General features: G+C 39.7%; 1 protein-coding gene across 1 annotated transcript; it reads left to right on the top strand.

Annotated features, from left to right (window-relative positions):
- The first annotated feature begins 23,147 nt into the window (after positions 1 to 23,147).
- On the top strand, positions 23,148 to 23,645 carry LOC109404333 (S-phase kinase-associated protein 1-like). Its single transcript, XM_019677166.4, has one exon. The coding sequence runs from the start codon at positions 23,148 to 23,150 to the stop codon at positions 23,643 to 23,645; it is 498 nt and encodes a 165-aa protein (XP_019532711.3).
- The last annotated feature ends 208 nt before the right edge of the window (positions 23,646 to 23,853 follow it).

The raw sequence follows: 23,853 nt of genomic DNA, 5'->3' as shown, positions 1-23,853 counted from the left end.
ATAACAAGGAGTTTCAAAGAAGAGAATATAAAATAAAAATAATGAAAGTGTTATTTTTGAATGAAAAACCCAAATTAATCCACCTAGAGGTGATAGTGCCTTTCTCGTCGTATATGTTCTCACGATCTTTCCGTCGACGTAAGTCAAAGTGTTCCTGAATCCTGATATTTTTTAAGAAAAGCAAGCATTTTATCAAAGCCATCATTGAATTGACTTAAAACTTATTGATGGCACATACTCCGACGTTGTGTTCAGCGTAAAAGCAGAGCTGAATAATATCAGATTTCTCAGTTGACTGCTTGAGTACCTTCACTAACATTGGGAGCTGATCAATATCAAGACGATACTAACAAGCTAAGATGTAACTTTTTACACATTCACAGATCACTTTGCGGTCTTCGATAAAGTTTTTTTCTGCACATTCTAGGTTATATTTTATTGACCGTTAAAAACAAGAACGTAGTGAGTATTGTGAGATGTCTGTTTGTATGTGGGTTGAATTTGTCAAGATTTTGTACACATATTTATCGCTTGCATTGATTTTATTTACTTTCGTAGTTCCGGCGAAGCATCAAACGCTGGTTGTGCAACCCTACCAGTAGTCTCTAATGTGGTATGAGCCTATTTTCTAGTTAACCGTTCCTCAGGTTATTAAAAAAGCCGCGATGTGATGTGTCGCATGGTACATTTGGTTACTTTCAGGAACAGGTTCCGGAGCACCACCGGGTCTCCCAAATATAGTCTGAGGCAATATCATTGCTAACGTACATCAGGTTACCTAAAAAAACACGATTTGATTTATCTTATGCATGGGTACAAATAACTTTTACATTTGACTACTTCCAGTGGGACACCTAGAACTAGTTTCGGGACACTACCGATTGTCTAAAATATGGTCTGAGGCTATGTTCTTACGAATCGATCATCGTGTTATCAAAAAAGGGTCTCCAGTTGGTCTAGTGGTTAAGGCTATGAATCGCCAATCTGGAAACGGCGGGTTTGATTCCCGTTCCGGTCGGAAACATTTTCTCGACTTCCTGAGCATAGTGTATCATTGAACTTGCCTCACAATATACAAATTCATGCAATGGCGGGCAAAAAACCCTTCAATTATTAGCTGTGGAAGTGCTCTAAAGAACACTAAGTAGAAGAGAGGCAGGACAAGTTCCAATGCGAACGTCGAGCTATAAAGAAGAAGAAGAAGTTATCAAAAAAGCTGCTATTTGATGTACTGTCAAACCCCGCGTATTCATCATTCTTCAATAAGACACTTTTTAACTTGTACCCCGCTCATTCGAAATTTGTTGAATTAAATAAATGATCAAATGTCACAGTGTAATACACTGTAAATACGAATGATACGATATTGTGATCAGGGCTGAAAATCGTCGCCGTACGACCAAAAAAGTCGACGACGAGAACGAAAACTAGATCGTCATCGTTGCTCGCTCCACATCGGATGACTCATTCAAGCCAGCGAATCGTCGTGAAGGGCTTGCGTCGTGACGAAAACAAAATCTTCATTCGTTTTGTTTCGCTCTTCGTCCAAGTGCGTCTAGCCGACGGAGTCAATGTTGCCACCAGCAGCACACAAGAAAAAGGTTTTAATAAAAAAATAATTGCACCTGGAATCAAACAACGAACCTCTAGATTGCCAATCCAGCACTCTTACCAACTGAGCTAGTGAGGTTTCACACCACCGTAAGTGCCAAAACGCCAATAAAAGCTATTCCCAGTTGGCGTTTGCTTGGTCCGTCGTCGCTCATTTCCAGGAAACAAAGAGGACGACGAAAAAGTTGGTGGGTGACTATTTATGATTGAGCTTCGTCGTGAAGCCCGCAGTCGGCAACGAAAAGGCTAATCGTCACCGTTGTTGTTTCGGACGAAGATTGTTTTGTTGTTATCTTCATGCAGTGGTGACGAGAAGGACGATTGTCAACCCTGATTGTGATGTTATTTACACCCGCAGTGGCTCCTCGTGCAGCTGCTACTTCCGAAAGTTCTAATTTGGTACATTCCGACACCTGATCCGTTTGGTGATCAACCGCAGTGAACCTCGGAAGCCAACAATCGTAAAATGTACAAGCTATCAATTCGTACCACCACAATATCTGTAAGATTTGTGTTCAAAAGCAAATCATACAGTCTAAACAAAACTAAAATAGAGTTAGTTTATCGAATTGAAAGTTTACACAGGTAATTTGACAGCAATCATTGTCGAATTAGCGTGCTTTTATGGTACGACACGCATGGATTTGATTCAATTTCGCATTTACAACTTTCGGTTCACATTTTACCACTTACCAATTGTCCCTGATGTGGTCTTAGACTAGTTTCATGCAAATCATTAATCAGTTCTCCTAAAAAGTCGCAAATTGATGTAATGCATGTATGGGTTTGTGCATTTCGCCAGTTCCGGCGAGGCACTCGCATCTGGTTCCGGAACACTACTGACCTGAGACTATTTTCTTGCTGACCGTTCTTCGCGTTATCGAAGAAGCCGTTATTTAGTGTGCTGTGTGTATGCGTTTGGTTTTTTTTCTACATTTGACCACTTCCGTCGGGGCACCTGGAACCGGTTTCGGCACACTATTGGTTGTCTAAAGTATGGTCTATGATTTTTTTGTTAACCGTTCATCAGCTTACCTAAAAAGTCATTAAATGTGTCGAATTTATGGGTTTGGTTCTCCTTTACATTTGACCACTTCCGATAGGGCAACCGTAATCGGTTGCGGAATACTACCGGTTGTCCCCAATATGGCCGGAAACTTTTTTTTTGGCAAATCAAGATGCCTTAAAATCCGCGATTTTATGTGTCGCTTGCATGGGTTTGGTTCCCTTTGATATTTAGCCATTTCCGGCGGGACACCCGGAACCGGTTCTGGATCACAACCGATTCAGATATGTTCTGAAAATATTTTCCTGCTTACTGTTCATCAGGATATCAAAAAAGCCACTATTTGATATGTCGCATGCATGGGTTTGGTTAACTTTAATATTTGGCCACTTCCGGCGGGACATTTGCAACCGGTTCCGGAACACTACCGGTTCCGATATGGTCTGAGAATGTTTTCCTGCTTACTGTTCATCACGTTATCGAAAAAGCCGCGGTTTGATATGTCGCAAGCATGGGTTTAGTTCACTTTTATGTTTGGTCACTTCCGGCGGGGCACCCGGAACCGGTTCCGGGACACTACCGGTTCAGATATGGTCTGAGACTATTTTTCTGCTTACCATTCATCAAGTTATCGAAAATGCCGTAGTTTGATGTGCCGCATGGATGGGTTTGTAGCATTTTCATATCTGGCCCCTTCCTGGGGTACCGGTCCGGAACACCTAAATGGCCATAACTCCGGAACGGCTGGACCGATCTGAACCATTTTCAATAGGAAACAATGGGACCAGATTCCGCGTCGAATGAACCGTCGGTCAATAAAATCGGTTGAGGTTTACTGCCAAAAAGTGATGTGAGTTTTTTGTACACACACATACACACACACATACATACACACACACACAGACATCACCTCAATTCGTCGAGCTGAGTCGATTGGTATATAAGACTTGACCCCTCCGGAGGCTCTATCAAATTTTCGTTTTTGGAGTGAACATATAGCCTTTCGGTACACCTTGGTGTACGAGAAAGGCAAAAAGATTCATAACATAAAATGATTGTTCCTTGAGTGATCCATAATTGTGCAACGAGTGTACATCCGACCAAATAGTAAAGCCAGGCGAATCGGATTAGTCATTAATGTGTCGAAGACAAAGTAACTTCAAGCAATCATCTCAGTAATACTTCATACTTCCGAATCTTTCCAGTGCTTTGATTCAGACAGAATGCCCTGAAGGACGATAACTCAAATCAAGCTGCAGTCGAATGATAGACAAACATTTGAAGTCTCCCAGCAAATATACAAGTCGTTCAATACCATTATTTCGAAGGTGGAGGGTCCTTTTAGGACCAAAAAGACTGAAGCAGTGATTCCGGTACCGAACGTGAACGGCAGCTGCTTAGAAAAATTGTTAGAGTGGACAGAACACCAGATTGACGATGGACCGCTGGAGGAGAATGACGGCTGCATACCGGATATCGGTGAATGGGACCAACAGTTACTTCAAGTCGAAAAGAATGTTCTAATGGAGCTAAATCTTGCATCTGACTATCTCGATAACCAGAGATTGTTGAATATGACAAGCAGAGCAGACATCGATTCAATAAAAAAAACAAACCACCACGCAACGTTGAAGATAGTTCGACACTGGATGATTATTTCGTTGATGAGCAGCAACAAAAAGAAAATTGTAGCGTATGCTAGAGAATGAGACTGATTCTAATTCAGAATCTGATGACGATAAATAAAATAAATCAATGATAAATTTGAAAATCTTTTTGTTTGAACCCCCGTAAATTCCCATGCACATTGGTGCAAGTAAGTAGGCATTTTGTTTGGTATCTTTCTTATTGATTCACGGATATCTATAGCATTTTATATTGTTAACTCATACTTTCCTCAAAGTTACGGAGCCACTTGACCGTTTTCGTCCCCAGAAGGCACAGAACTGAAATTAATTCCACTAACGCACATGGTTTATTCCTTTTTACAATCCAAATCCCTTCCGGATGGAATCAGATGAACACGTCTCTGTTGTATGCAATATGCATGAATATCAGAGCGTGAGAGGTATTACTTTTCGAAAATTGTCGTGAGCCTCGAGCACTGTGTCCGATGATTCATCGGTATGACAATTAGTGTGCCGTTGGATTCTCGATGGGTCGGTCTTCGGCTAACCTATTACGGTAGTGTGACCGTTTCACCCTAGAAATGTCAATTGCTCGATTTTTTTTAGGCTAACTAAGCCAAGTGGAAATTAAAACGTTGTAATTTCCATTAGGCTCAGTGTATTTTCGACAGTTGCTCATCAGATGGAAGCAAAGAGATGAAGACTACCACCAGTTGGAGTGACATTGGGCCTGGGGTATAACTTTGCACCGAAAATCAAGATGTTTCGCTCAAAATACTTACATTTATTGAAAGGATTATTAGAAAAGTGGATAGTATATGGTAAGTATAACTTGCGTTGACTATCTGCTGCAGAAGCAAGTTACATTTTGTAAATTTACCATTAAGAAAAAGCAATTCGAATTTTATGATTAGGCGTACAGTACTATATCGTTGTTTTATAATGCCCAGTAGAAAACATCGAACATGTTATGAATTACTGTTTACCAGTTGTATTGAGCAGTTGTTTTTTTTTTTTGAGCTAGATAATTCATTTTTGGGGTGACTTTGGGCCATATAGACACATTCCACGCACTTCTACGCCAAGGGTGTGAAATTTCAAAGTGATTGTTTTGCCCCAAGCTTTCCAGCAAATGAAAAAGGGTAGGTTCAATCTTAGGAAAATCATTTGTTTTACTTAAAATTTGACTGGTAACGTATTTAAATAGCTAGGTGAAGTAATAGCATTTTATGTAAGAAAAATGATATTTTTCATTGATAATTTTCAAATATGGCTGCTTGCATGTTGAAGTTTGAAAATATTATACCTATTTTTTCTTAATGTAGTATAATAATGTATATTTTATACACCAAAAGGTAACTTTTCATACAAATGGGTTTTGACAAGTTTTAAGCACTTTTTGCAATAGCCGTAATTTAATGGTGTCCCGTTACGAAAATAGCACATTTGTTGTAATAACGAATTTATTACGAACTTTAGAAAAATAATTTTCTGGATTCTCTTAGTATTCGTGGAGACCTTTCTTCCAACATATGGGTTACCTTGATCGACGCGTTATCCTAGGCGTTACAATGGGTGCGTAGAGATGGTGTCCCGTTACGAAAATTTTAAAGACTTTCATAAGTGGATAAATAAGTTTCGTTTGATCAAATATTTACCCCAAAAAACGTTACCATGATGAAATGATATTATAGGGTGTATATATTTTCATTATCCAACTTGGTGTAACACCCCTACTGGAACAAAGCCCGTTTCTCAGCTCACGAAAACTACGTAAACAAAGGGCAGATATTTTGGTGAATCAGTATAACAACTAATATTTTATGAAGTTTTGTGGTGACAACATATTCTTTAAATGCTATAACCTTTTTAACATGTACTATGAATTACCACCATGATGATAAAAAGGTTTATAGAATCACACATCATTCAAAACTTGAAGATCCTGAAGTGATGGTTGGCTTTTCTTCTTTACCCCATTAATCACCGTATAACTCACTTTTATGACGACAAACATATTTTGAAGCTTATGTTCTTATTGAAAATAAAAAAAATGTAAAATGCATCACGAAAATGGCGTTGCATTACTTTTTGTGACAACATAAATTAGTAACCATTGATTGAAAGTCCAGCGACCTCCCTCTTGTCATTTTGATTGTCAACCTTTTTTCTTCTCGAAATCCTTGTATCGTTACTGGTTGTCGTTAGTTAAATATCAACGGAAAGCCCCCATAATCCCATCCCTTCTAAAAAAACACTAGGGGTGGGTAATGTCTGAGACATAACCGCATTGTTGACGTAGGACAAAGGCTGGAATGAGGTTCCGACTTTTATATATTGAAATGGGCCCTTTAATTTGAAGTCTTAAATCAGCTGATTTTTCGTGTCATTGTTGTCCGACCTTCGTAAATAAATGCATAACGAATTTATCACATAACGTCGGTTTCCTGCAATAGGGGCACAACTCAAAATATGTCATTTTTGAGATTTTGATGGCAAATGATGAAAAACTATGTAAAATTTCATCTCACAAAGACCCGTTCCAAAATTCGATGAGAAACGCGAGATTTGGGCATTTTCACCAATTTTCCGCAGTAAGGGCACAACTCAAAATCAGTCAATTTTTTCAATAGTCGTTGAAAAATAGTTGTCAAAAATTCATGAAACAGATAGTCCTTCAGCCCCTTTCAATGATACAACAATCAAAATTTGTTTACTTTTGTCAAATGATGAGAGAAATAAGTGAATTTGCAGGAGGTGCTTCATGATTGCCAATTTTCAAACGCTTATTCTGAAAATTCACATTTTTTGAGTTGTGCCCCTATTGCAGGAAACCGACGATAAAAGGCCTACACAATGTATGCTGGCAAAATTCAAATCGGCGGAGTGATGTGTTGATTAAAGTTGTTACCTATGTGATCCATTTCACTGAACGCATTCATAAGATGTTAATTAGTTAAACCTTCCGTAACTCGCGCGGTTGGCCATCACTTGAGGGTTGAGTATTATTTTATTTTGAAGATAAATGTTCAACCGTTGTTTGAAAGAATTTTCGTCGAAAGGAAAGAATGATTATAATATTGAAAGGCGTTAAGCCATAGCTTCCCAAACATCATATTGCGATCGCAACAATCATTAAAATAACTAAAATTGCCGCTATGAAATGAACAGATGGAGCCACCGTAGCCATGTGTATTTGACACAACTCAATTGCTAGATTCAACAATACGTTGTATAGTTACGCGAACAACAATTAGAGGCCGGCTATACTGTTGCTAAGTTTTCAGTCTGTCGCTTTTAATTATCCGATTCATAACTCTGGAGGAATAATTTTCACTGGTCCTGAAAAGAACCTTTTAAATAACAGGAGATTTCGGCAAGACAATTGAAAATTATCCGCACTGAATGCTGGAAGCCATCGAAAACTGCCATCGCTTACTGCCGTGGATGAGATTCCTGGTTCTTCTTCTTCTTCTTCTTGGCGTAACGTCCTCACTGGGACAAAGCCTGCTTCTCAGCTTAGTGTTCTATGAGCACTTCCAAAGTAATTAACTGAGAGCTTCCTCTGCCAATGACCATTTTGCATGTGCATATCGTGTGGCAGGCACGAAGATACTCTATGCCCAAGGAAGTCAAGGAAATTTCATTTACGAAAAGATCCTGGACCGACCGGGAATCGAACCCGTTACCCTCAGCATGGTCATGCTGAATACCCGTGCGTTTACCGCCTCGGCTATATGGGCCCTGTTCCATATAGCCTGAGATTCCTGGTTCCAGATTCTAGAGATTCCTGGTTCTATCAGTTAAATAGCCGAGAGTCATCGCAGGATTGGTGCGCAGCTGCGGAGGTGACATCCATTCCCTTTGACTGATTCAACGAAAATGACGGAAGAAAACAGAGGTCACTGCTTTTATTCCCCTTGATTAGTAGATTAGGCTCCTCCCATTTGGCTGGCTTTCCAGTTTATTTCGTTTGCATGACCCGCCCCGAATGCTCCAGACGCATCAAGCAACTAACCAACCGAGAAATGAGCAAACCACCAGCGGGTAACCAAACGATCAACTTTTAAGCGCAAACCGACATTCGGTTCTTCAGATTTGTGCTCTAGAAAATTCTAGGTGTGGCTTCGTCATATATTCACCTTCGAACATTTTCGAAAAATGTTTAAACTTAATTTTAATTAAACAATGTTTCACGCAAAATAGTTCGGATAGAATAATGCGTTGTTAAATTCCGGGTGGAACCATTAGGCCATTAGTGACCGGTTTCATCATTATTGCTGGGCCACCAAGTATTCAATCTTTCACTTCTCAATTGCACCACACTTTTCTCGTTCGATGGAATGAAATTAGCTGATTCACAAACTCTTAAGGAATAATTAACGGTGGTCCTGAACAAGACCGTTTGATTAATTGACGATTTTAGGAACGAAATGGCATGAATTCACCATGTCACGCAATGCGTGTTGGTTTTCTCCGTGCTGAATGATAAACGCCACCGAAAACTGGACCGCCGTGGATTACAATAATGACCAGTTTCACTATTGCTGGCAACGATGCTCTGTCTTTTGCTTTTTGGTTGCACTACATCTCGATCGATGTTGGAAATTATCCAATTAACTCTTGAGGAATCATTTTCGATGGTCCTGAAAAGGACCGGTTTGAATAATGGACGATTTTGATGCATTCAAAATGCCATGCAATGCGTGTTGGTTTTCGCTGCGGAGTGCGGAGAATGCTGGACGCCGTCGAAAATTGGCCCACCGCCGCTGCCATGGATGCGATTCCAAGTGCTATCATCAGCACGATATCCGAGAGTAGTCGCTGGGTTGTTGTGCTGCTGCCTTGCTGGAGGTGACATCCACCTCCAACCTCCTTGACTGATCCAACGAAAATGACGAAAGAAAACAGAGAACACTGCTTTTATACCCCTAGATTGGCAGATGAAGCTCCTCCCATTCGGCTGGCTTTTCAGTTAATTTCGTTTGCATGACCCGCCCCTTATGCTCCAGACGCATCAAACGATTAATCAACCGAGAAATGAGAAAATTTCCATTGAACGGATAATGTAACCAAAATATTAGATGATTTAGATCATTTTAATTTGGAAAATGTTAGAATTGAAACATTTTTCACGCAAAATGGTCCGGATATGATAATGCGTTGCCAAAGTCCGGGTGGAACAGTTAGACGTCATAATTGATGCTGGCTGAGTCACCAAGCATTCAAAATCATTCACTTTTCGGTTGTACTACACTTTTCCCGTTCGTTGGAATGGAATTATCCGATTCACAGCTCTTGAAAAATCATTTTCGATGGTCCTTAAATTAGGAGGAAAATTAAATTAATTCACTATGCCACTATGCGTGTTTGTTTTCTCCGCACTAAATGCTGAACGCCACCGAAAACTGGCCCGCCGCTTGCTGCCGTGCATGCGATTAATGACCGGCTTTGCCTTGGGCTTTGCTTTTGCTGAGAAACGCCGCTCTGTCCTTGCTTTGCACTAGGTTCACCTTTCTCGATCGAGGGTGGAAATTCATCCAATTAACTCTTGAGAAATCTTTTTCGATGGTCCTGAAAAGAACCGTTTGAATAATGGACGATTTTGATGAAAATGCCACGCAATTCGTGTTGGTTTTCTCCGCGCTCAACGCTAGACGCAATCGAAAACTGGCCCGCCGCTTGCTGTTGTGAATGAGATTCCTGGTGCTATCAGTACGATAGCCAAGTGTCGTCGCTGAGTCGATGTGCCGCTGCCCAGCTCGAGGTGTCACCTCGACGGTGGTCGAAATGGAACTGACGATCAGCTCTCGCATGATCGCATTCCTTCCTGCATCGTAGTTGCCCCCACGATGCGCACCAATCAGAGAGCGTTGGTAGACTGAACGAGAAAATTTGTCCGCTACCCATATTTATAGATTTCAGCGATTTCAATGTCTAACTTTAAAACAACTTTTCAACTATTTATCAATGATTTTTAGGTTCACCGAATATTACAAATTGAACGCGGGAGTTTCATCTCTCGGATAACGGGATTTGTTTATCATTTCGTTCAGTGGGAAAGATACAGTGAGCGTTTAAAATCTTTCACTCAAACGTAACGCTCTTGGTTTCATAAATTTTGAAATGACACCGGGTATAGAAAACAGAGACGTAGTCCTACGTCAAAAACATTGTTCTCTCTAACCTTGACCAAACGGCGAGTTTTACGGTTCCACAAAACTAACATAGTATAAAGGAAAAATCCCCTAAAAATGTAAAATTTATTTCAAATGAAATTGGCTCCTTTATTCCCAAGGCGCATGAGCCTTCAAATAAAGGTTTAAAGTGCGACATATGTTTGAAAAGATTGTTCTGAATGAATGTACTGTAGATATGTATCATTGCATCTTCTTCGGATCATTATAATGTAGAATGTGGAAAAACCGCGAAAATAGATACTCCGCACAACCATAGTTTTGAAGATACAATTAACCTTCACGTACCCGACCCCCGATAACACATTTTCAAAATGCTGGCATTTCGTCAATTTTCCTCCGATTTTTTGACGTAAACTACGTCTTACGGGAAGTACTGGGTGTAAAATGAAAATCTAAAATTTTGCGACCGTCACGAAAAATTGATAGGTTTTGAGCGCTAATAACTCAGCCGTTTCACGACCGATTTTCAAAATTTTTGCACCGATCGATCAGAAATTTATCTACGAGTTGAAATAATTATAGCTAACTATTGAATTTTAACAGCAAACTATTGAAAATTTGGGAAAAGTGAATCCATGTTTTATCCAGCCAATCACGAGCGAGCACAGGTTTGCGATTTTTCGTCGAGCATCACCCAGTATAAAAGATTACTGCTTCTTCCCATCTTCCTCCATTCTGCATCGACTCTTCGAGGGGAACGCATCGGAGGAGAACAGCCCAGTACCTCCGTTTGCATTTTTGCTGCTCTCAGTTTACTTCCACATGCCGAGCACGGTGGTTGCCGACGGTCGCGCGTCGTCGCGTCGTCGTGCCTGACACGGTACGAGTGGAGCTGCTGACCAGTCCAGAGGGGAACGCATCGGAGGAGAGTCAAGTTTCTCCGTTTGCGCTCAGTATTCTTTGACATGCCGAGCGCGGTGGTAGCTGTCGGCGGTTGTGCCGCAACTTGTGCGTGTGTCTTCGCGTCGGAGTGCGCGGCGGCACGAGTGGACCTGACGACCACATCAGAGTTGGACCACAGAGCAGTTTCTCCGTTTGTATGTTCGCTCAGTATTCTGCGACATGCGGAGCGCGGTGACTGTCGACGATTGTGCGTCGTCGTGCGCGGCGTGCGGTGGTAAAATTGGAGCGGCCAGCCGCATGAGGACTTTTCATCGTCGGATGGGAATGATGTAAATCAAAACAGCCCTTCTGAGGGCTATAAAACTGTCCCACAAGAGAGAACTTAATTGTAATTGTATTTATTGATCGAACGTAAACCAGTTTATAATTATCGGGAGAACGGATAATTTTCCAGGTTACGGTTTCAAGTGAAATTATTATGAGATAGCTGTTATAAATGAAATGAACAAAATTTGTACGACTTGATTGAAAATTTGTTCATTTTCTTCAACTTAGACAAATGGTTACTTTGATGAACAAAATGAGCATAGTTAAACAGTGTTGCCAAATTTGATTGAATTAGTACGTTATCCGTTTAAAATCTGCAATACTTAACCAGGATATGAAATAATTATTTATAAGTATTAAACTTTTAATAAATCTAGTCTACCGATTTGCAAAAGTATGATTTGCATAATAAAATGAATTTGATGAACATTAATCAAACCAATATTGTAAATGAATCCTATGGCATCACTGATTCTTACCCCTCTCTCATCGAACCAACCACGTTCGAGAGGGGAAAACGAACCGCCTTGCCGTATAAAAGCAAACTGCTTCTTCCCATTTTCTCTTATTCTTTGCCAACTCTTTGACGGGAACGCATCAGCGGAGCGCTCACTTCACTTCCTTCAGTATGCTTTGGCAAGCCGATCGCGATGGTCGAAGGCGGTTGCGCGCGAGTGCGTCCGCTTTCGCATCGTCACGTTTTGCACAGCATCGCCTCGCAAATCCACCATCGGAGTCAACGCCATCGTCGCCGTTCGGGATTTCGCAATCGTAACTACCGAATTTCCCCTTTAGTAAGCAATTGAATTTAAACAGCCCTTATGAGGGTTACAATTCTATATTTTCTGCAAGAGTTGATTCCGAATTAAGTGAAGACATGCAAAAGCCGACATTTTAAAACCATCTACTACGCGAATGCGGTAAAATTGCATGAAATGGGGTGCTTACGCTACCACGAAACTGGAAATCTAAAATTTTACGACGGTCACGAAATTATGTCAGATTTTGCACGCTAATAACTCAGCCATTAATAGTATTATTTCCAAATATTTCATATTAATCGATTTTTTTTTTAACACGTTTATTTGGTATCACACACACTTAGCTACATACAATGGTTACATGGATGAACATTTTAAAACAAAATCTAACGCGGCAGTCGTTAGTTGGTCGTTGGCTTCTAAAATAAAATTTGCATAAACAATAAATGTTTTCAGAGCCTGGTACCTATTCCTCCTACTCATATTTTTAAATTCGGGAATACGTAATTCAAAAAAGCTTAATCTTCTGCCCTGAATTGTTTCCAATCTAGATTGAAGATGTTCCCACAACTCCCTCGTTTTTTGGCATGTGGTGAATTTATGCTCTAAATCTTCGTCAGTATTGGGGCAATGTTGACACGAAGAACTCGGAAGTCGGTTTTGTCGGTGAAGTAGCGCAGCGTTGGGGATTTTTCCATTCACTAGTAGATAGTAAACGGTTTGTTCCTTCGAAGTTAGTCCTGGGAACTTGATGTTGCTCCATACTCTTGGCCAGGCGATGTTGGGGTACTCCTGCATTATTTTCGGTATCGCCAAATTCTCACGGTTGAAGTCATGGAGAGTTGACGCTGATGGGTTTTCCGTTAATCTTCGAGGAATGTATGGCATTGTTTTAGCAAGGCTTTTCATGCACGGATAAAGCGAAGGAATGGCTGCTGAATTTGGTGGATTCTGCAGATACTCTGTGAAAGAGTTGGCGAATGGTGTTTGATGTAACTCTTTCAGAAACCTTGCTGTCAAAAGAGCTTTGCATTTATGCATTGGCAGGTGGAGATTGAGGCCACCCATTTTTCTTGGCAGCGTTAACTGTTCGATAGCGACTCTTGTTGGGTAGCGCTCCCAAATAAAACTTCCTATGTATGAAGTCAGTCGTGCGATAGCTTGGTTTGGAATGCTTATAACTGAGGCTAGGGGAACCACAGTTTGGATGTAATGAATGTATTCAGAACTATCACTTTTTGTTGTACCGATAGGTTCCTGGATTTGTACATCCACATCAAACGAGACGTCTTTCTTATTGTTTCACCCCAGTTGAAGTCGACTGTCTTTTTCTGGGAGTTGAAGAACGTCACTCCCAAAATTTTGACTGACTCCCGAACAGCAGGCCATGCATTCTCATCTTCATCACGTTGTGGTCCTATGTTGACAGCATACGTTTTGCGGAGATTTAACAGAGATCCTGAACATCGTCCAAAGTCCACGAAGGCTTGTTTGATTACGGGAAGCTTGCGATCATCGACAATGATGATAGAAATGTCATCTGCATACGCTACCACTAGGTCCAGAGGGTCATTGCAAAGAGTGCGTAGTTTCTCTAGAAGGGGATGTAGGTAGAGTACAAATAGGTGCATACTAATAGGATCGCCCTGTCTGACAGAGCGTTGGATGGGGAATTTGGATGTGAGATTTCCGTTTAGGAGTACCTGAGAGTGCGAGGCGGATATTATCTTCCCTAGTAGACGGACAAAATTTGGGTTCAGATGAATGTTCCGCATCACAACCATTAAAAAGTTGGTATTCACGCGGTCAAATGCGTGATCAAAGTCAAACGAAATAAGCTTTCCACGTTTTCGCTTACAGTTAAGTTCAGCAATCCGATCTTTAATTGCTAGAACAGCTTCGAAAATAGTTCTATTTGAGTTTGCACATTTTTGACTAGAATTCAACAAATTGTTCTCAATCATTACTTTTTCAAGTCGAGATTTGAGAATTCTCGAAAGTAATTTGTAATCATAGTTGAGTAAACTAATTGGCCTATATGCGTTAAATGATCGGTCATCAGTTTTTTTCCTACATAGAACTATGACACCTTGGACAAACTTTTCAGGAACATTTCCTTGTAAAGCTTCGTTGATTATCAGATTGAGTTGGGGGTGTATGATGTCGAAGGCTTTCGCATAGAATTCCTTTGGAATTCCGTCACAACCAGGCGATTTACGAGAGGCACTTTCTTTGATGGCGAAAAATATTTCAGTGGTTGTGATTTCATCCATCATAGAATTATTGGTATCTGAATCAGGCGGAATAATTCGATTTGTAGGGAAATTTACACTGCTTGTAGTTTCTTCCGAAGTGTACATGTCTTTAAAAAACCATAGACATGACGTTCGATTTCATTTACATCAGTAAGACAACGATCTTGATGTTGAACAGAAGTGATATATGTTTTTCGTCGATAACGATCTCCTATCTGAAAGGATGAAACTTTTTCCCCAGATATATACCTATCATTTAAACGTTGGTAGGCTTTTGAAAAGGTGCACTGTTCTTTTAGCATTTGAGCTTTAATTTTATTAACTTCCGTGGTGCCGTTTGGGTTCTGATACATGCGTTCATAAGCATTTCTCAGTTGGCGATATAACATTTCATTTTTAGCATGAAAGTTACGAAAGCTTTCATTAGTTTTCCATTTGAAAAAGTTTTTGATTTTGGGTTTTGCACATTCTAACCACCACGACATCCAACTGTCGTAGTTTCGGCGTTCGCGCAACCACCGTGTCCACTTTTGCTCGAACTCTTCTAAATTCTCTTCGTTTAGAACATGTGCTCGGATAGACCAGAATCCTCTACCATGTGGTCTACCTAAATTTGGTAGGCAGCATCGAATCTTGTACGCTTTATGATCAGAGAAAGCAGTAGCGAATAACCCCGAAGTGCGGAGATGCGGAACCAACGACCTAGAAATATAGATACGATCTAAACGGGAAGCGGAATTTTGTCGAACGAAACTATAGTCAACCACGCTCCTATTCAAACAATCCCATGTATCGACAAGGAGCATATTTTCTACCAACTGTTTTAGTGAAGGACTATGGCTATTGGAACCTGTGGCATCTTTTGCAGCAATTACACAATTAAAGTCACCACCAAGTATCAAGTGTTCAGAGGCGGCTTGAAGGTAGAATGGAAGTTGTTCTTTAAAAAGATTCTCACGCGCGGAGACATTTTGACAACCGGAGTGGGCATACACATTGCAAATCGTAACGGAGTCACCTATTTTAATTGATAGAATTCTGCTATTCAAACTTCGCTGGACGTTCGTGTATGGGATGTGAGACTTGAGGGCAATAGCAGTTCCTCTTTTGGCGTTATCTATATTTACGATTATATTGTAACCAGGGATACACAAATTCACACACTCAACTTCTTGCAGGAGAATAATGTCGAACTCCATCAATCGGACAAACGAACGAAGTGCAGCTAGTTTATTCTCACTGGATATAGCATTGACGTTAATGGAACCAATGTTGTAACTTATTGTGGGAATGTTGTTCATTGTCTATGTAGTTACGGGGTGGTGGTCGAAGTACTCGCGACCGACTCGAGGTTAAAGTAAGGATAGGACTAGGGTATCAAATTTTAGTATCATGAATTAGTTTTTGCGGATTGTGTTTAGAAATTCGTTAGTCGTAATTAAATACATCTACGATTGAGAGTCGACCAATGTTTGCTTTTTCGGACATCCTCTTGGACGCTTCACCTTCAAAAACGGACCGCCTTCTGTGGACGATTCGTTAGTATCACTGTCGGAAATCTGCATTAATAGGGAATTGGAAGGGATCGTTTTGGTTGTGAAGGGAATTTTGAAACCACTCACATTGCACGGTTGAACAACGACCTCAGCCTGTTGGGTGGATCGACCAGCAGTTGGACCAGCAGCATTGGATTCTTCACCCGAGATGATGTCTTCTGCGGCAGCCGAAGTAGCAGCAACAATAGTAGTATCCGGAACAGGTGTAGCGGTTGCCACAATAGAAGTGGCGGGAGGCAGAGCGGGGGCAGCAGCAGCAACAACAGCAACAACAGCATCAGCAGCAACAGCAGTGGCAGTAGTAGCAGCATCCGAGGTGGTTTTTGGTTCTCCGCCTTCATCCATTCGTTCGTCATCATCCGCAGCAGCTGAAGGGGATGGAACGCCACGTGCACCCTTCTCTTCGACCGCAGAATTTGATGGAGCGGAGCTGGAGCGTGCGTTCGCATTCAATTGGTTCAAATTTGTGCCTACGAACTCAGGCAATAGTGAGGCCGCAATCACACTCTGATCCAAAACGCTGGCGTAACTTGTTTTCTTCTGTGCTGCCTTCAGCCTGTTGTTTAGGTCGGTCTTTTGTCCTATGAGTTTTTTATTTTCGACGCACGTTAGTCCAGGGTGCGACGGGTTCGTACAGTGTTTGCAATACTGAGGCTGATTGCGATAAGAAACCAGAGTTTCTTCGCCAAGTATGGTCACAAATGACTTAATGTGGCGGTGTAGGATCATCTTGGCCACACGCACACCCGATGAAACTCCTTTGAAGGCGAAATTATCGCCCCAGATCAGCTCTTTGATCGAGATGACTTCACCATACTGCCCGAGAAAAGCAGCGATGTCCTCGTTCCGAATATTTTCGGACAAATCGTGGATTTTTACCTCCACGCCACCATCGTCCATCATCAAGCGCACTTTGATTTTTGTTCTGTTGACCTCCATCTCGTGACGACCGTTATTTTGGTCAACGGCATCCTGGGCAGTCTTGAGGTCTTTGCATTTCACGTGTGCACAATTCTGCGCATGGTTCATTTGCAGACGAAGCACTTGGTCGATACTGAGTCCAAGGGTCTGGTGCACAAAGGAGTGTATTTCCTCGAAGGAAGGCCGCTTCGGGAAGTTGGACAAGTCCACTTTGAATGTGTTCTCACGAGCACGCGCGGTCGACATTGTTGCTATCAGTTAATAGCACGGAACGGGAATGTCGTCAGGAAAAAAAAACTGACGCGAATATTATTTAGCACACCGCAGTGCGGGAGCAACCGATAAAGCGAAAAACAAAGCGCTATAGAGCCGTTTGAAAGTATGTCCGGTCGCAGCGAGAGCTTGAACCTAACTATCGATTCGAAATGTATGTACCGTAAAACGGGGTATCATTGATCAGCGGGGTAACATTGATCGGCTTGGCCGACCTCATGAGATGTTCAAACAAGCATTTTACAATGAATCAGTTTCTGCTATCAAATGGTATATCGTAATCTGCTGTTATTTAGCTATTAAATGACATGTAAATCTTGAAAATTGAATTTCATAAACATTGAAATAAATCGATTTTTCCATAACTAAGTTTCGTAACGAAATGAGATACATTGTCAAACATTCATGCATGGCATGAATACTAGATACAATATGAGGTTCGAAATCACTGTATTACTTCAATATGATATCCTAGAGTTGGATTTAATGAACGAAACTTTTATGCAAATGCTCTTTTTCAATCAAATATACGATTTATTAAAAGTAGGTTATCAATTCCTTAAGCCATTGCCTACCTTTAGGCGTTATTCGCGGTTTGGAGGGTTTTAATCTTAAAATAACTCAAAAAGTACATAACTTGTAAGAATTTGAACATCATATTCGAAATCAGCGACCCCGAATTTAGCAAGTAAGGGTATTTTCAACACAAACTAACATTGATCACTGACATGATCAATGTTACCCCAAATCAATAAATTAAAAAATTAGATTAAAAAGTCTATTTAAGCATGTTTAAATGTTTTACAATACTTTTTCGAGTAGCTTAACACGTACTCAGAGGGCCAGTACTGCTTTTAAAAATATAAAACATGTAACGTTTGCTTTAACAAGATAATTATTCAAGAAAGGTCGACAATTCTGATCAATGTTACCCCGGATTACGGTAAGTACCATTTATGACAAATAATCAAAATTATTGATTTTCAACAGCAAACTATTGAAAATTTGGGAAAAGTAAGCCGATGTTTTAACCAGCCGATTGCGTGCGAGCACATTTTTGCGTTTTGCCGTCCAGTTAAGGTGAATATATCGTCGGTTTCCTGCAATAGGGGCACAACTCAAAATTTGTAATTTTTGAGATTTTGATGGTAAATAATGAAAAACTATGTAAACTTTCATCTCACAAAGACCCGTACCGAAATTCGTTGAGAAACGACAGATTTTTTGCATTTTCACCATTTTTCCGCAATAAAGGCACAACTCAAAATCAGTCAAGTTTTTCAATAGTCGATGAAAAATAGTAATCCACAATTAATGAAACAGATAGTCCTTCAGTCCCTTTCCATGATACAACAATCGAAATTCGTTAACTTTTGTCGAATAATGAGAGAAATAAGTGAACTTGTACGAGGTGCTTCAAGATTGCCAATTTTCAAACGCTCATTCTGAAAATTCACATTTTTTGAGTTGTGCCTCTATTGCAGGAAACCGACGATATAACGAAGCCACACCTCGAATTTTCAAAAGTACAAATCTGAAGAACCGAATGTCGATTTGAGCTATAAAGTTGATCGATTGGTCATCACCAGCGGGTAACCAATCGATCAACTTTTAAGCTCAAACCGTAATTCGGTTCTTTAGATTTGTGCTTTTGAAAATTCGAGGTGTGGCTTCGTCATATATTCACCTTAAATTCTTCTCATCTTCCATCATTCGTTCATGACCTTCTAGGGGATTGCATTGAGGAGGGCTAGCCAGTTTCTCCGTTTGCGTTTTCCAATGTTCCTCCACAAGAATGAACCGAATAATTTTCTAAGGAAGACGAAGCGCCGGGTCACAAATAATGTCAAAAGCGGCACAGTCTCAAAGCCGGAGTAGCGGAGTAGTGGAAATGTAATTGCTTCTTGTAGCATCCCAGATACATTCCATATAAATTTACAAAAGCGAGTTGATGCGAGTTGATCAGAAATTCCCAATAATTTTCTTAAACTTAGAGTAATTGCAAGTTTAATGAAGAAATGAAGATTATTTCTCAACCAAATTTCAATTAGTAGGGTATCGGGATGCTTCGTTGGCATAGTCCCCTCGTTCGGCCTATCTCAACGTTAACCAAAAACTCAAACAAACACGCATAACTGGATATCGGAAAAGCTATGCGGCAAACAACTGTAACATTTTGTTTCAATTTTTGCACTTTGGAGCATTAAAATTGAATGAAAATGTCTCTTTGTTTATCTTTTGTAGACGCCATGATTCTTCGGCTTAGTGGGTAGTCTATACACACGATCATAAATGGCATGAAGCTGGAACATTTCGAACTGACTTTTCAATAACTGAACATTTGATGCGACGGTCAAAGACTCTATTTTGAACTTATTTGTATATTTGTTTTCAACGAATAATTAATATTTTACAAATTGAATGTGGGCCGAATATTGAGGACATTTTTTTCACTATGTACCCAAATCTTGGCCCATCACTAAAGTGACGTCAACAACACCGATAAAGTGACGTCAACAACATTGCTTGCGTAAGAACTTGAAAGAACGAACAGGAAGAAAGATTTTGTGTACGGTGAGTGTAAAAATATAACACAATAATAGGGTTGCGTTGTTACCGTTCATAAATTAAGAAAGAACTTTAGTTTAAGTAATTCATTTACAGTTTTTTTGAAAATTTGGCTCCGAAAATGTAATTTACAAGTAAGATTGGTGAACAAACAGTGATAATACTTCAGCAGAAATATTGAAAAAATGAGATAATAAGTGGTTCTAGTGCATGGAAAGCAATAGGCCAACGTTGTATCCACTAATAGGCCAATTTTTGTACCATAGACCAACGTTGCATACCATCGCATCGAATCTTTTCAACTCAATAAAGTAAATTCTTGAATATTAACGTTAGTTTACTTCCAATTGGTGAAACAAGAATTACCTAGAGTGTGTAATAGGATCAACATATTATTTCTAGTGCTATTAATTCATGAGTTATGGTCAAAATTGTCAAGGCGGTTTGCAAATTAGGCCAAGGAATGGTACATATACCCTACTATGTCTGCAAAAATCAAAATTCTCTGTGTCCATTTTTGCCGCAAAATCTGGAAGAAAGCTACTAAGATTTATAGAAATTCTTTGATAAATAATAATATATAGGCAATTCCAGTCATCAAATTAGCAAAAGCTTAATGATTTGCATTTTTGATTAATCTGTTTGATTGCAAAGCAAGCTGTATGGCATTACTGATTCTTACCCCTCTCTCGTCAAACTAATTCTTCTTCTATCTATCAAACCAATTCTTCTACTTCTTCTTCTTTTTATGGACGTCCTAAGACAAAGCCTCGTCGCTGTTCTGACTTTTGCTGCCAGAACAATAAAATTTGTTGAACTAACGTGCAATAATTTGACTAAATTCTGATTCGAACAGCCTTTTCAAGGGTTTACCAATTTTCTGAAAGAGTAAATGGCAGATTTTCCGATAACGTGACGCTGGTCACATAAGTGTTAAAACTACCGAATTTTGAAACCTACTATAGTGTACCAAACAAAATGCAACAGCATTGTGTGGAAATTAAACCGTGTCTTTGATTCAACCAATAACAAACTGCTTTACGTAGTTTACGTCATGTGGTTGTGTCTTGTACACGCCCCTCTAATTTTTTGTATCATAAAAGCTGCTCAATTCACGGGGAACATTGCGATTCATTCAATGCCTCTTATTCGCATATTTATGTATTACATAGGTACCATTTACATACTTTACAATGTGTGAATGTGATTTAATGTGTCTTTCGTAATTTCAGTCAGGATCTGTTTCTTGGGATTCCAGAATGTAGAATTTATTTAAAAAAAACTGGACAAGTTTTTGGTTTATAATGGTTTACTATCAATTTTTTACGTAATTTTTTGTCAATCGGTGGCGCTGCATGAGGCACTGAAGTAGTGATTCCTGTTTCGATGATGTCGTTTTACATAGAACAGAATAAGTTGATACGAAATTTGTTGGTGATTGTGTAGCAGTAGAGCTTCCAATCCCGGGACGGAATTCCCGGGAAATGAAATTTCCCGGGATTCCCGAATTCCGCGAAACAAATTTTTTGTATCCCGGGTTTCCCGAATTTCCCGAGATTTTTTTTTCTATTATCAATTTTTTTGTGAAGTGTTAAATGACCAATTTGAAATTGCGAGTTAATGATTGATTCATCGAGCATCTGGATTTACGTTCGCCAAACCACATGACCTCTATGCAAATGTTATTTATGTTGATGTTATTATATAACTGGAGCTTAACGGAAACCTTACGCAGATAACAACCTATTAATTATATGAAGGCATTGAAACAGCGCGTATTGAGCACTTAATGGGCTTGAATGGGTTTTTACCCATGCAGATTTTTACTTTGACTTTTAAATCCCTCGTCTAAAGTTTTTTTTTTGTTTTTTTTTTCTTTGGCAGTTCTCGTGAGTTATAGTTATTGTTTTGTATCGAGTGTTATACTGTTATGTATTCTTTACTTGTGTTATTGTATCTGTTCATTAAGTATGACAATGTAATTGTGAATTTTAGGAATAAATCTTAAGATTAAATTGAGCATCATTGGAGTTGTACGCCTGTTGCTGTACCCAACATAATAAATACACAATTAACTATTTATAGCAATACGTTCATGCGTACATAAAATGCATTGACTATAAAATATGAACTTTCTTTCGTGAAATTTGCTAAATTGAGCACAGTGTACAATAAGAAATGGGAAAATATGATATCTGATTAACGATTTTCTTTAAAATAAATACATTTTTTGCTAAAAAACGAAATTTCCTAGCTTCCCGGGATCCCGGGAAATCCCGGGAAATGGTTATATTTTTTCCCGTTTCCCGGGAAGCTGAATCCCGGGAAAATTGGAAGCCCTATGTAGCAGTAATACACTTTTCTTTATAAACGCTTGTATTTTTTTAAGCGACTGTTAAAATCATTCCTATCTTTTAGTTGTCACCCGTTGCCTTCAACTATAGCATCACATATGGCATCAAATAACAGTTGGAGTTAACACGAAGAGCTGATGCTGATTAATGTAACAATTTTGGAAAAATAGCAGTTAATAGAAAACAACTTTTCTGTAAAAAAAAATAAACACCAACATTTAAGGAAAACAGGAATGGAATGTTTTTCCTGCTTAATCGTTGATTTAGACCATTGAATTTTGAAATTACCAGAATCTGTTTAAGCTATTCTCATTAAGGTACACCGGGGCAAGATGAAACAGCGGGTTAACATGATGCTATCTAATAATGATGAACAGCTTGAATGCCATAACACATAGTTTTTAATTCAAACGATCTTTTGGCGAAAGAAAAATTTCCAAATTGTATTGGAATCTATTTCAAAACTTTGTGTTTCATCTTGCCCCACCCGTTTCAACTTGCCCCGGTGTACCTTAATCGAAAAATCTAGCCTATCGAGATCACTTTGTTTCAAAAAGGACAGCTACATATATGAACGGCACTGTCACCATCACGGTGGAAGGGTGGCAGCAGAAATTATCCCGCGACAGTCTCTTGATGATCACAAGTTTTCTCAGCACGGCCTCCCGATTGGTTTACCTACCATGGTAGGTAAATTTGAGTTATGCAGCGTGAACATAAATGTACATAAAAATAACCCCGTGAATTGTACCTAGCGATGATATAAACTGCCACAGTGCTTCAAGCAATCAGCTCAGTAATACTTCATACATCCGAATCTTCCCAGTATTTTTTTTCAGACAAAATGCCCTCAAGGACGATAGCTAAAATCAAGCTGCAGTCGGATGATAGACAAATATTTGACGTCTCCCAGCAAACCTACAAGTTCTTTAACACCATTATGTCGATGGTTGAGGGTCCTTTTAGGACCACAAAGATTGAACTAGTCATTCCGGTACCGGACGTGAACGCCAGCTGCCTAGAAAAAGTGTTGGAATGGGCAGAATACCATATGGACGATGATCCGCTAGAAGAGAACGACGGCTGCATACCGGATATTGGTGAATGGGATCGAAAGCTACTTCAAGTCGAGAGGAATGTTCTCATGGAGCTAATTCTAGCATCTGACTATCTTGGCAACCAGAGATTGTTAGATATTACAAGCAGAGCAGTCATCGATTTAATAAAAAACGAACCAGCGCGGAACGTTGAAGATAGTTCGACGCTGGATGGTGAGCAACAACAAAAAGATTATGTCGTAGAGTATGAGACTGATTCAGAATCTAATGATGATGATAAATAAAAGAAAGTAAGGATAAATTTGGAAACGTTTTTGTTGACCCTACCATAAATTCCCAAACGAGGTGCATGTACTGCTATATCTACATGTTTTGTTTGGTATATACAGGTACTCTTCGATACAACGTACAAAAAAGTTTTCTCTTTGTACGTTATATCGAAGTGTACGTTTTATCGAAGCAGAGAAGAATTTAATATTTTTTATGCTAGTA

Source organism: Aedes albopictus, chromosome 2 (assembly GCF_035046485.1).
Source record: "Aedes albopictus strain Foshan chromosome 2, AalbF5, whole genome shotgun sequence".
NCBI classification, from domain to species: domain Eukaryota; kingdom Metazoa; phylum Arthropoda; class Insecta; order Diptera; family Culicidae; genus Aedes; species Aedes albopictus.
This window is presented reverse-complemented; position numbering and strand designations above follow the sequence as displayed.

What these genes read in the sequence shown, in the direction of transcription:
- LOC109404333 (XM_019677166.4), top strand. Translation starts at nt 23,148, where the DNA reads ATGCCCTCAAGGACGATAGCTAAAATCAAGCTGCAGTCGGATGATAGA.